Source organism: Macaca thibetana, chromosome 5 (assembly GCF_024542745.1).
Source record: "Macaca thibetana thibetana isolate TM-01 chromosome 5, ASM2454274v1, whole genome shotgun sequence".
NCBI classification, from domain to species: domain Eukaryota; kingdom Metazoa; phylum Chordata; class Mammalia; order Primates; family Cercopithecidae; genus Macaca; species Macaca thibetana.
In genome coordinates, this window is record NC_065582.1 from 107,019,100 (window position 1) to 107,031,999 (window position 12,900).

At 43.7% G+C, this 12,900-nt stretch overlaps 2 protein-coding genes across 9 annotated transcripts in view; both read left to right on the forward strand.

Moving 5' to 3' along the window:
- Positions 1–12,900, forward strand: part of KIT (KIT proto-oncogene, receptor tyrosine kinase) — an 88,850-nt gene that overhangs the window by 25,960 nt on the left and 49,990 nt on the right. For all 8 annotated transcript variants that reach the window (XM_050790530.1, XM_050790528.1, XM_050790532.1 and 5 more), the window contains exon 2: positions 12,023–12,292. In XM_050790530.1, coding sequence (XP_050646487.1) covers positions 12,023–12,292 — 270 coding nt within the window. The remainder of the gene's footprint in view (positions 1–12,022; positions 12,293–12,900) is intronic.
- TMEM165 (transmembrane protein 165) overlaps positions 1–12,900 on the forward strand; it is a 777,160-nt gene that overhangs the window by 24,703 nt on the left and 739,557 nt on the right. The gene's annotated exons all lie outside the window — the stretch shown is intronic.

Sequence of the window (12,900 nt, forward strand, 5' to 3'; positions counted from 1 at the left end):
TGGGCAACATAGCGAGACCTCATTCTCCACAAAAAGGCAGGGGGCGGCAGCGGGGGGAGGACAAAAACCCCCAAAACCCAAGTGTAACTACCTGCAAAAGTATGCTGTTATATATTTCATCTAATATATACAGATATTAAATATTTACCAGACTCCAAGCATTTAATAATTTTGCTTGTCTTCTCCAGCCTGAGAAAAGCTGTGACAGATGTCCTGTCTCTAAAACTCACTCACTGGAAGCTTGAGTCCTTGCTGCTGGGTCCTCTTAGTAAGTTTCCTTAGAAGCACACAGAACATTTAACATGTTCTCTCTCGGGAGTGCTGTTCAAAAAGCAGAAGCAGCCTGAGGGCATCTTCTCTTGCCACCAGGTGGCACGCTTGTGAATTGGGAACTGGTGGAAGGAATGAGTCAAGGTGAGGGTTGCACTAAAATGAATATCCTAGCTGGGCAATTTTGAGGAATCTGAGTGGGAAAATGCTTCATTGCAGAGAATGAAGTCCGTCTGATTTGCCCAGAGATCACAAAAATAAAAGACAGAAAAGCACAACATGAAAATGCTACAGGAAAGGTGGGATCGACACAAACGATACCTTGGCACTATGTCCGTGTGGTTTAAGGCAGAAAATTGAAGGGCTGACTTGGCCCTTCAAAAAGCCCTGAGGAGGAAACTACTCAGTAGCAGAGGCAGGAAGGGCCCAAACCACACGTGAATCCACCCAGGTTGAACGCCCACACAGAGGTGCGCGGGTGGGGTGGGGTGGTGCAGCCTGACTGCCTCCACTGCAAAGGATGTGCCTTTGTGTGCAGTGCGACATCCCTCTCTAGCCTTGGGGAGCCTGCGAACCACTTCCTCTCACATGTCCTTGGAAACGTGGGACCCACATGTACCATGGGCTCCTTTGTACCACTGAGAGTCTCCTGAAAAGAGGAGGTCCAAAAAAAGGGGGTCTTGAGCCCAAAATGAGCTTCTGCACCTTATGGACACATGCATCAGCTCCTGAGGCTAGCTGCAGCAGCCTGGGTCTTGGGCAGGTCATCTTAGGAGCCCTTCTAGTCACCCCTCTGGCTATCCCTCCCCTCAGTTCCTTCTTTCTTTATTGCCATCTTTCTCTGTGGATGTTCATCTCCCTAACTCTTCATTCTGAGCCCTCTGGAAGCACCCTGTGTCTTCATGCCACCACCAGGCACTGTCCCCCACACTCACTGATTTTGAGGGTCCTCCCTCTACCTCCTCCCCCAACCTCTTCCCTGACACCAGCCAGCCCCCGCGGTTGCCGCTCCCCCAGCAGCACGACAAAGCTCCCTTCTTCCATGTCCCACTTCTGCCATCCCAACGGCCAGGCCTGATTCTACTGTACCAGTCGCCACGCCCTGCATCTAGAGATCCTGGTGTGACTACTGTAGGCAAAACTCTGGTGGTTCTGACATGCAGCTGGGGTTGCTAATGAGTGTATGAGTTCTGTGATTGTCTGTCCTCACTGCTGTCAATGGCCAGTCCTGTGCCCTGGAGACTTGGGGGTGGGTTCGCCATCCTTCTCTGCTCCCCGACCTGCTGCCTTGTCCTCAGAGATTCTAGTGTCCATCTGTTTTGCCATTAAAAGTAATGGCAAAAACCGTAATTACTTTTGCACCAGCCTAACAGAAGGCCCTGTGCACTGTCTGATCTTGAATTTCCTGGTTCTCCTTTAGCAATGTAGTCATTGTCATCTCTACCCTACTTCAGCCACCCTGGGCCTTGTCATTTCCCTCTGGCCCCTCTGTTCTTTGTAGTCTCCACTCCCTCCCTGGGGGATTTCACGGACACCACTACCACCCTCTGTGTGCCAGTAAGACTCCAGAGTATATCTGTGGCCTCGACCTATCCCCACCTCCTGCCTCCAGTTTCCAGAACCTTTATGCTGCTGCCTGCTGGGCCAAATGCCTCAAAATCTGTTTTACCCCTTCAGTCTATTGGCACCCCATCTCCCCATCATGTAAGACAAAACCGGGGATATTTTTCTCCTTCTTGCTTCTTCACTGTCCAGGGCCAGCCCAACCAAGGTCCTAGGCTCACCTGGCATATAGCCACCCTTCCCCTTCACCCCACTGCCTCTGGTTGATGCCCTTGTCAGCTCTTTTCTGGATCACTGACTGGTTGTCTCTGACTGACCTTGTCTCCGGTTCTTTTCCCCTTGCACTGTCCTTCACTGCTCCCAGAGGAGTCCTCCCAAAACGTACATCTGCAGCTCACCCCCTTACCATGGTGGAGGAGGCCTCCGGGGGTCCTGCCCTCCGTCCCTCTCTGGCCTCACACCTGCAGCAACTCTGAATGATTTTGTGACTCCTAGGCACTGACTCTACTAGTTCTGTGATATTTGGTCTTGAATGTCTCTCCCTTCTCCCCCAACCCAAGTGATAGACTTTTCTCCTCTTCTACCCCTCAGCCTGGCCACATGCATCACTTGTTTTGAGCCCTAGGAATCTTTTTCTGAGCCCTCTCCACTTGCCCACTGCCTTAGGTTCCCAGCTCAGTTCTCCATAATACTCTGCCCTGTGTTTTAGCCTATACTTGCTTTATTGTATGGTAATCAGATGAGTCTGTCTTCCCCACTGGGCTGTGAGCGCCTTCTTTGTACTCCCAGGCCAAATGATAGGAGCTCAATTCCCATTTCATCAATGAGGACACGTTACAGAAGTGCTTGCTTTGTTACTGATCCAGCCTTGTTTGCCATTAATTACTGACACTCTAGCTTTAGCTTTATTTCTCTGTTCTGTGATTCCCCTGTGTCAATTAGTTCATCATCTTTAGACCAACCTTGAAATATACTTAAGGAGCTATTTAAAAAAAAAAAAAAAAAAAAAAAAAAAAAACTAAGTATGCTGTAATGAAGTCTGTTATTTTGTGAATTTTAAATGGCTAATCATTTTAAAATGGTATAGTGCTATTGCTTGAAACCTTAAACTGTCCAAATTCTGTAAAATCACTAAATATCATGTACATAATACAGTACTGAGACCTGGCATGCAGATAGAACATTTCTTCAATTTTTAACAGCTAAACAGAAATTTGCTTTGTCTAAGGGAACTGGTTTCTCAGGCCTGGACGTGGGAGTATTACAATGAAAGGTAAGGAGGAAATGATGTCCAACAGTTACCTATCATTCACCTCATGACTAAACCTGAGAAGGTTTTTTGTTTTTCTTGAAATGGGGCCTTACTCTGCTCCTCAGGCTGGAGTGCAGTGGCACAATCTCAGCTCACTGTAGCCTCGACCTCTTGGGCTCAGGTGATCCACCAACGTCAGCCTCCTGAGTACCTGCAACTACAGGAGTGTGCCACCACACCCGGCTAATTTTTGTATTTTTTGTAGAAATGGGGTCTCACCATATTGCCTAGGCTGGTCTATAACTCCTGGACTCAAGTGATCTGCCTGCCTCCGCCTCCCAAAGTGCTAGGATTACAGGTGTCAGCCACCACGCCTGGCCCTGAGCAGATTGTAATCATGAGTTCTGCCTATATACGTGCTTTAATCTCTGTGTTACTGGATTAAAGATAGATCTGAACTTTCTCTTACCCAGAAAAATCTTTGGAAATAGAAAGTGTGATCCATCCAGGCATGCTCTCAAACTTTTCCATGGAATACTTTTAAAGATTGGAGGGACCAGGGGTTTGAGTGGGACGTTTGGGAATGTGTAGTTGTAAAGTAATTCAATTTCTTCGAAAACTCATGTATTTCCTCCTGAAAAAAATATATTTGATTTTACCTTCTATATTACAATATGGAAAACAATATGAAAGACTGTTTAAAATTATTTACCACTGAGTGAAATCGACCTTCAAGAAGTCTCATAATCAACTTTGGGAGGCCGAGGCGGGCGGATTACCTGAAGTCAAAAGTTCAAGACCAGACTGGCCAACATGGTGAAACCGCATTGCTACTAAAAATGCAAAAATTAACCGGGTGTGGTGGTGCACCCCTGTAATCCCAACTACTTGAGAGGCTGAGGTGGGAGAATTGCTTGAGCCCAGGAGGCAGAGGCTGCAGTGAGCCGAGATCGCGCCACTGCACTCCAGCCTCGGCAACGACAGAGCAAGACCCCGTCTCCAAAAAAAAAAAAAAAAAAAAAAAAAAGACTAATAAACATCCTCAGTGAAAAAGCATTGCTCTGTAGGGTGATGCCACAAATTATTTAACCATTCTTTCCTTTCTGCCCCTTTACATTTTCTGTACTGTAGGAGATTCCTTCCCTCTGCACTTACTGAGCACGTGCCATATTCCTGGCACTGGACAGAGACCTTACTTTGGATTGTGAGAGCTCAAAGCTTGGTTGGGTTGGCGTCCCCATAGGACTAGCTTTTCCTGAAGCACTGCACCCGTTCATGCTTTGAGAACTTTGTCTTTGCCTTCCTTTTCCTTGAATACACGTAGAAACACATACACATGCAAATACATATACAAAGTCTTCCTGGCTCAGCTCTCCCCTCCACCCTTTCATGATTCTTCTGGGCAGCACAGGCCTGTAGCATGTGCATCACCTCTTGATATTTTTATTTCATTAGCAGTTTGTCTTTGCACAAGGCTGTGAGTTCCCCCATGAGCACTCGTTCCGGTTACACAGTACATGCATGTTGAAAGGTCACACTTTAATGATGGTGGAGTGGGCTCCCCACAGTAGAACAGGGACAGTTTTGGGACTCTGTTGCATGACTTCCTTTGGTTCGTGTGGGTGATCCAGAGTTGATTTAGTCTCCTCACTTCTGGGCAAGAGCATTTTGAGGACTCGTGTGGTTTTCACTGAGTTCATACTCCCCCTCCCCCGTCTGCACGCTATTTCCAGTATCATCTCTTTGTTTGTAAAGCCTCATGGGAGTTGTGGGCGATTACTGGGATCCTTCCATCTTGGTTTTCATCCAGTTTATTCCTATGGGGATATAAAAGTATATCAGAAACAGTATGATATACAAATCATTAGCTTTTTTATTACGAATTGTGGTTAAACACTATGTGAACCAAAGAGTAGTTGAACTGCAATGCACAGGCTGTGCCCTAGTCACAGTTCTTCCTGCTCTACTTCCCCAAAACTAGAATAGGTCTCTCTAATGTAGTGGATTTTCTTTTCTTCCCCACCATTATTTTATCTAGTTCCTTATATCTGTGTCTAAAGGAAGACAGGTTTAGAAAGGACTTCCTTACTTTTAACCTCAGCTATCAATCCAGTTGTTGGAGCTTTAGCCTTTTGTGAAGGATAGAAAGACCTTGCAGTCATGGTTGACCTGGGCCAGCCACTGCTGAAATTGCCTGGGAGCACCCTTGGGCCCCATCAACAGGTCTCTCCTACTTCCACAGATCACTACGCCCAGAATTGCAGTCTCAACTACTCTGGGAATTGACGTGTTAAAAAAATACTACAGGTATGCTTGAATATTTTATTTTTACTTAAAAACAGAAGATGGACAGTTGCCTATCTTTTGATGGAGGTCCAAAGCCGCCTCTTTGAGTTTTGGTTGAGCGATGGTCTTTCTCAGGAAAGTTCTGAGCTGCCATTCTTTCCATACACCACACCCACAGTGCAGGATTTGTGATTCCTTATTTTTGTGTCCTTAAATGGAGTACTTGTGAAACAATCCAAATGCAGAACCCCCGCTAAGGAGGCCCTCCCCTGATTTGCTAATGTTTGCCACATTAATTCAATAGTAGGCTTTCTTCAGTTGAGCGACCCGTAGAAAGCCTTTCTTAGTTATGGAAGAATTAGCAGCCTTCTCCCCGTAAGCACACGCTCATTTTTTACCCATTTCTTTAATGTGCACTTTATACATATAATTTATACATAATAAAATATCAAATACAACTCCCATAAGCAGGTTTGGGGATAAAACCACATGACTCATGGTATGAGTAGAAGAGCAAAGATACACTAGAGAAGAAATTAAGAGCATTGGACATTAAAAATGCCTTGGGCAGCGTCAGTGTGGTTTAAAATAAGAGCTAGGTCTTTCCGCTCAGAGAGTTAAAAGACCTTCCCCTGCCAATGCTTATTTAGTATAAGCTCAACTGTATAGAAAAACTAAATAAAAATAGTGAAGCAATTAATTTTTTAATGACATGATTTAAAACAACATTGAGGTGTTCACAGAGGCTAATAATAGAGGCCAGTGTGATGAGATTAAAAAAAGCGTCCAGATACCTGAGGCAAGTTTTAGGTTTAGCTGGGCATTAAAGAATTGTTGAGTTTTAAAAAAGTTAATTGCGGTAAAATACATGTAACTTAAGATGTACTATTTTTAAGTGCCCCAATTCTGTGTGTCACCAAGTATCTTCACAATGTTGTGTAACCATCACCACTAACCATTTCCAGAACTTCTTCATATCCCAAACAGAAACTTATTAAATAATAACTGTCCATCCCCCTCTGTACTCCCTCCCCACACCTTGGTAACCTGTTCTACTTTCTGTCTCTGTGAATTAGCCTATCCTAGGTACGTCATATAACTGGTATCATACAATATGCCTTTGTGTCTGGCACATTTGACCTAGCATACTGTTTGCAAGGTTCATTCATGTGCGGCATGTATAGAGTGCTACTTTTTTTTTTTTGGCTGAGTAACATTCCATTGTATGTATATGCCACACTTTATCCATTCATAAGTTATTGGACCACATTTGGGTTGTTTCCACCTTTTGGCTATGGTAAATAATACTGCTGGGAACATTGGTGTACAAGTACGGGTTTGAGTTTCTGCTTTCAGTTATTTTGGTTGAATTTTATACTACTAGTGATGAGGGAGACATAGCAAGTATCTGAAGAGGTTATAAGCAGAGGGTTTGTTGGCATTTCTTTTTTTTGAACTACCACTAAAATCTTGCATTGTTGACTGTTCTTAAGTGTCCCCTTCCTCCTTAAAGCTCTTTGAAAGCAAAGGCCATTTTCTAGGTTCAGCACTTATCAAGTACCTGTATTTACTGAATAAGTATTTATGGAATAGTTTCTGGAGTTCCTAGCTTAGAGCCATCATTCCTTATAGTACTAGCTGGTCTCCAGAGTGTTGGGTTTTGCCATCTATCCTTTTTTTGGGTTCATTAATTAACCTATGTTCAGGGAACATAAAACAAACCTTAATATTAGCCTCAGCCAAACATAATTGGGGAAGTACATTTGCTAATGCAAAAAGTCCTGATGCAGATAAAACACAATTCAACAAACATTTGTTAAGAACTTGCTGTCTACCACACACTTTTCAAAATTTGGAATTTCAGAGCAATTTCAAAGCTAAGTTGGAATACCTTTTTGAAAGGCATTCTCTTAATATGAAGCTCTACTCTTTTAAACAAATCTTTACAGTTTTTAACAATTGTGAGACTACTATAACAATATTAAACACAATTTAAAAAAGAGAATAAACATTGCAGTCCCACCCTAATAAAAGCCCTATTTTCATTTTATAATGTGAGTTTATAAATCATTTATTTTGAAAATAAAACCCTGAATACTTCTGGTGGCAATTAATTATTTTTTAAAACTCTAGAAGTGAAGCATGAACTCATGATCTTGAATTTAGAGGGCCCTATTTGGAGGTATGCATGGCTTTTTGATTTAATGAAGCCAGGCTTTTCTTGGTGGAGCAGCAGAATTGACATGGGTCATCTTTTGGGGATAGATCTGTAGACTGTTGACATCTGTTACAGGGACTGGGTGTTTAGGAGCCTGTCCTCTCTTTGTTTTTTCATATGTTCAGGATTGAAGAGAATGTTTGTATTACTGTGCTAGAGGGAAAAGTAAGATTTAGGATCCTTACCTGCAGGATCTAAGACCTTGGAGTGAGTGTAGGAGATATGGATACAGTTGAACATCAGTACAAGGCAAATGAGTGATGGACTGCCTTTGTTGGTGAGATTTAGTGAGGACAGGTTATCGCGACATGGAGTGGCTAGGGAACAACATCCATGAAGAGGCTGTCTTCAGCGAGGCTTTACGCAAGATAAGACGTGTCCAAGGGACACAGGCAGAAAGAATGATGGGCATGACAATGGATGAAGAATATTCTCAGGATCCTTAGCCAGTCAGCCTAAGGAGAGGCAGGTTGGGTCTGGGGAAATCAGCTAGAAGTTCACCCCATAGCAGTTCCTTTAAAGTTGTAAGAGCTGCTACTGTTAGCTGCTGCTGCCTCTGTTGTGGTTTTGAGGCTGGGGGTGGAGTTGTTTTTTAAAAAAAAAAAAAAAAAAAGGATATTGTTTTAGGCTGGACCTCAGCTTTGAGGGAGGATGAGTTGGGGTGGGGTGGGTGGTGGCTGGCAAGGAGTCTTCTAGGAGAGGATGTTAGCTCTGTGAAGTAGTTGGCTGGTCTCGGGTAGGACAGCAGGAATGGAAGGGACACAGGGTGTGTGGAGGAGGCTCTGAAGGAAAGAATGCTAGGATGTGCTGCCCGAGATGGGGAAGTCAGGTAGGAACGTGTTTGGCAGATGATGGGAACTCGTCCCATACATAGGAAGTGGGTGAGTCTGGACTGATTTGGAGGGCCAATAAGAAGTTCCATTTCTGGAATAAGTGTGCCTGACATGTGTTTTCCATGTACCCAAGCATAGTTCTAAGAGCTTTACATAACAGCCTTATAAAATAAGTACTGTTACTATCCCCACTTTACAGATGAGAAACTGAGGGCAGAGTTGAGTAGGAACTTGCCCCAGGGTTACGCACTTAGTATCAGAGCCCAGATGCAAGTCTAGACAGTCCTAACCCAAGAGCCAAGCTCTCACTTGGTATGCTGAAAGGCTTTCCTGCTTTTCTATGATAGCATGTATTAAAAACTGTCCAGTCCTGTTTTAATCTCCTTGCATGTGTTACTTCACCTGATTCTCAGAAGAATTCTATGAGATGAGGGTATTTTTATCCTCATTTTCCAGGTGTGGAAAGTTGGACACAGAGTTAGGGTGATTTGCCTGTGTCACACAGCTAGACTTAGCTGCATTGGCCTGGTGTGTCTCAGGAAGTCAAGGATGTTTCCTTGACTGGATTGTAATTATCTATATCCATCAGATCAACCCATGAGAAAATGGAATTGATTGAAATAGATTGCAGTATAAATCTTTAAGAATTATTGGGTCAAATTTGCTATCAATATCATGCACATTCATTGGGAACTGTTCCTTTTTTAAAAGGAATAAATAATAGAAATAACGTCTCTATTTATTGCTGCCTCTGTTTTTATTATTTAGTGCTCTGGACAACTCTGAAAATAATCCTGGCCACTGCGTGTCCATATTCTTGCTGCCACATTTAGATGCTGCACCTAGCAGACTCAACGTCTCACTCTATAGCCTTTATCACGTTGTTGGTGCCTAATAATATTTAGTGTTTATAATTGGCCTTATTGTCTTTTGATCTGGGGTGTACTTTGCTTGACATAATGGGCCTACAGTGGATGCCACCACAGGCAATATTTGGCTAACAAACAGGAATTGAGACTGGTCATCTATACACACACCTGCAGGAAGCAATTTCCACCCTCCTATAAAGCACCTTCAGTCTGTCCCTACCCATAAGTACTCTTCTTTCTATCTCACATGTGAGAAGGTCTCCTGTTTTCTTTACCTTTAAGCCTGGTTCGGCTGCAGATCTCTATTTCCATCTTATACTGCCAGAACTACCCAAGGGAGAGCTCTGCATTTGCAGCCTGTAACCCTGGAGCAAATGACACTTCCCACTCAACTGAAATTGTACTTTAGAATTTCCAGCGGTCTCTTTGTAACCAGATTAGGGGTCTTTTGTTCATTTCCTGCCATCTTACTGTGGCATCTGCCCTTAGAGCCACCACCCTCTCTTTGAAACTTTGTACTGCATTGACTTCTTTGCCACTTAGCCTCTCTCCCCTTTCTTCCTGGTGGTTCTTTTTCTTAAATCTCTCATGACCCTTTCCTACCCCCTCTTGGCTGGAAGATCCCTTTAAGATCAGTGCTTAGTTGGTTCCTCAAACCCGTTTCTTTAATGATCTGATCTTGTTTTTTAACTTCACAAGGTGTCACTGGACCACCATCATCTGAATTCCAGGTTATAAGCAACCCACTGCTGAGAAGTCCCATTACCAGCCAGGTTGTACCTGTGAGCAAATTACACCTCTCACGTCCCCTCCCCTCAGACTATGCCCCCATCCCCTATCCTCAGCCATGCTGAACTTGTGTGGCTCACTCAGATCAGTCGTCATCTGCAACGTTGCATATGGTGGCAGGGGACATAAATCTGATGTGCATGAACCGTTCCCTGAACCATTCCCCTCACCATTCTGCAAGAGGTCACTGAGAGCCCCCAGGGAGTCTTGTTATCACACTGCCCCAGCCCACCTCACCTGGAGACCTTGCCTTCTGCCTCCTCACTGAGGTCCTCCCTGAGTCAACCTTTTGCTTTTTCATCCCACTGACATGTCCTTCCTCTGACAATCTATGGTGTCTTTTCCTCTTTATTCTGAATTCCTTACTGTAGGTTCTCATTACTTCTGCCTGCGACTAGCACTTTTCACTCACTTCTTTGAATCTAGTTGATTCTCTGGGATTTCACTGTGCATGTCACTTCTCTGCTGAAAAACCTGGAGTGAATCTACAGGGTCCCGAGGTACATTCCCAGAATTTACACCCAGAAGTTCAGAACCCTTGGTGGATCTGGTTTCACTCCATGTAGTCTCACCTGTCACGTGCTCCACAAGGTACCGTTTTTTAGCCAGGCCAGTTTCTGAATGACTCTAGAGGCTCTGTGCTCACTTCACTGCCAGCCCTTTCTTCATGCTGTCGTCTTCTCTTTCTCCTCCTTTGCCGTTATGATATGGTTACACTCCAGCCCACCTCTTCTTTTTCTTCAGATTGACAGCAAATCTCATAGCTATGTTTTACTTCAGTAGTTTGTTCTGTTTTTTTTTTTTTTTTTTTTTTTTTTTAGAGAGACAGAGTCTCACTCTGTCACTCAGGCTGGAGTGCAGTGTCGCAATCACAGTTTGCTGCAGCCTCGACCTCCTGGGCTTAAGTGATCTACCGCCTCAGCCTCCCATGTAGCTGGGAATACAGGTGCCCACTACCATGTCCAGCTAATGTTTTTTCTAGTTTTTGTAGATGTGTTGGGGGGGCGGTCTCACTGTGTTGCCCAGGCTGGTCTCAAACTCCTGAGCTCAAGCAGTCTTCCCACCTCAGCTTCCCAAAGTGCTGGGATTACAGGCGTGAGCCACGGCACCTGGCCAGCAGTTTGTTCTTTAAACCCTGAAATATATGTGAAGATCATGCCTCACACTAGCATGAACTTTTCCCCAGCATCTATCATGGTGCTTTTGTAGATGATAATGAATAGGTATTTGATTACATGGCGGCATGCATGACTGGATGAATTGGCTGTTGTAAAATTTCTAGAGTTCAGGTTTCATATTCAGAGCCTAAAGTTTGCATCTTTATAAACTAAATAGTTTCCTGTCTAGGAAACCTATTTAGGCATTAGGGTGTTAAAACAGGTGTATCATTTTCTGCCTTAGTATTTAGAGATTTGTGAATGGTTCTCCTTTTGCTGAACATTGCCATGTAAAGGGAATTATATAGAAATCACTGAATTCACACAGTTTTAAGGAAAAGCTATTCTATGTCATGGTCATGTACGTTCTGCCAAAGAGAGTGACAGGCCAGTAGTTCCCCGCCCCCCATAGTGTGAGGTTTTGTTTCTGTTGTTTTCTAAGCTAGGTGTCTGCATGGCCACACTGCGAAGATGGCCCATATTCAGAATGAAAACTTGACCCAGTTGTATGTTTAACCCAGAGAAGGCTGTGGCATCCAGCACATCCTGGCTTGGGGACCAAATGTGACCCTCAGGATTCATTGAGGGTTGGAGAAAATAACTTAATTTTCCAGAAGAACTTAAGAAATTTTAGGCAGAACTCTCTTTTCAACCATAAATAGCAGGGCAGCTTTGTCCTATTTTTATTGTAGAGTACACAGAAGATGGAACTCAGTATTGGAAGAAGTGCTTTATTTCGCCAAGGAAGACGATCATACTCAACACGATTCTGTTTTTCTTGGCAGGCTCTTCTCAACCATCTGTGAGTCCAGGGGAACCGTCTCCACCATCCATCCATCCAGCAAAATCAGAGTTAATAGTCCACGTGGGCAACGAGATTAGGCTGTTGTGCATTGATCCAGGCTTCGTCAAATGGACTTTTGAGATCCTGGATGAAACGAATGAGAATAAGCAGAATGAATGGATCACAGAAAAGGCAGAGGCCACCAACACCGGCAAATACACGTGCACCAACAAACACGGCTTAAGCAGTTCCATTTATGTGTTTGTTAGAGGTAAATGCTTGGCTTTCTGCGATGCTGTGCTTTCGAGAATTTAATATCCTGCTCTTAATTTTGGATGACATATGGATCACTGAGCCATAGATAAAATATTTCTGGCTGGGTCTAGGAAGCCTAAAACACATGTTTCTTTACTGTTCTCCCCCATCTTTTGATATGATACATAGTGGCTTTGGGTATGACCCCAGCTGGAGGACTGCAGGACTGTGATACTTTTCCTAATGAGATTACAGTAGGTTTAGCCCATTTGTGCTGGTGCTTTGAGTAAACCCTGAGAATCAATTAGGCCCTTTGGGAGAGCTGCATTTTAATGCCTTGAGATACTAGATACTCCCACTTAGTAAAAACACTTCAGGGAACCAAAGGCCTCTCAAGGCCTAACCAGACCGACACTTCAAAAGATGTGGCCCACTCTTAAGGAGTAAATTTCAGAAAAATAACTTGGTCAGCTAAACATCCCATGTCTGTCATGGGTTCTTTGTAGAGTTATCCATAGAAAACATTGTGACCTCTTATAAACAAAAGAAAAATAAATATGGTAGTTGGAGTTCTATGCCTCATTTCCTATGACAAGTTCAGTGATTTGTCTATGATTTTAATAG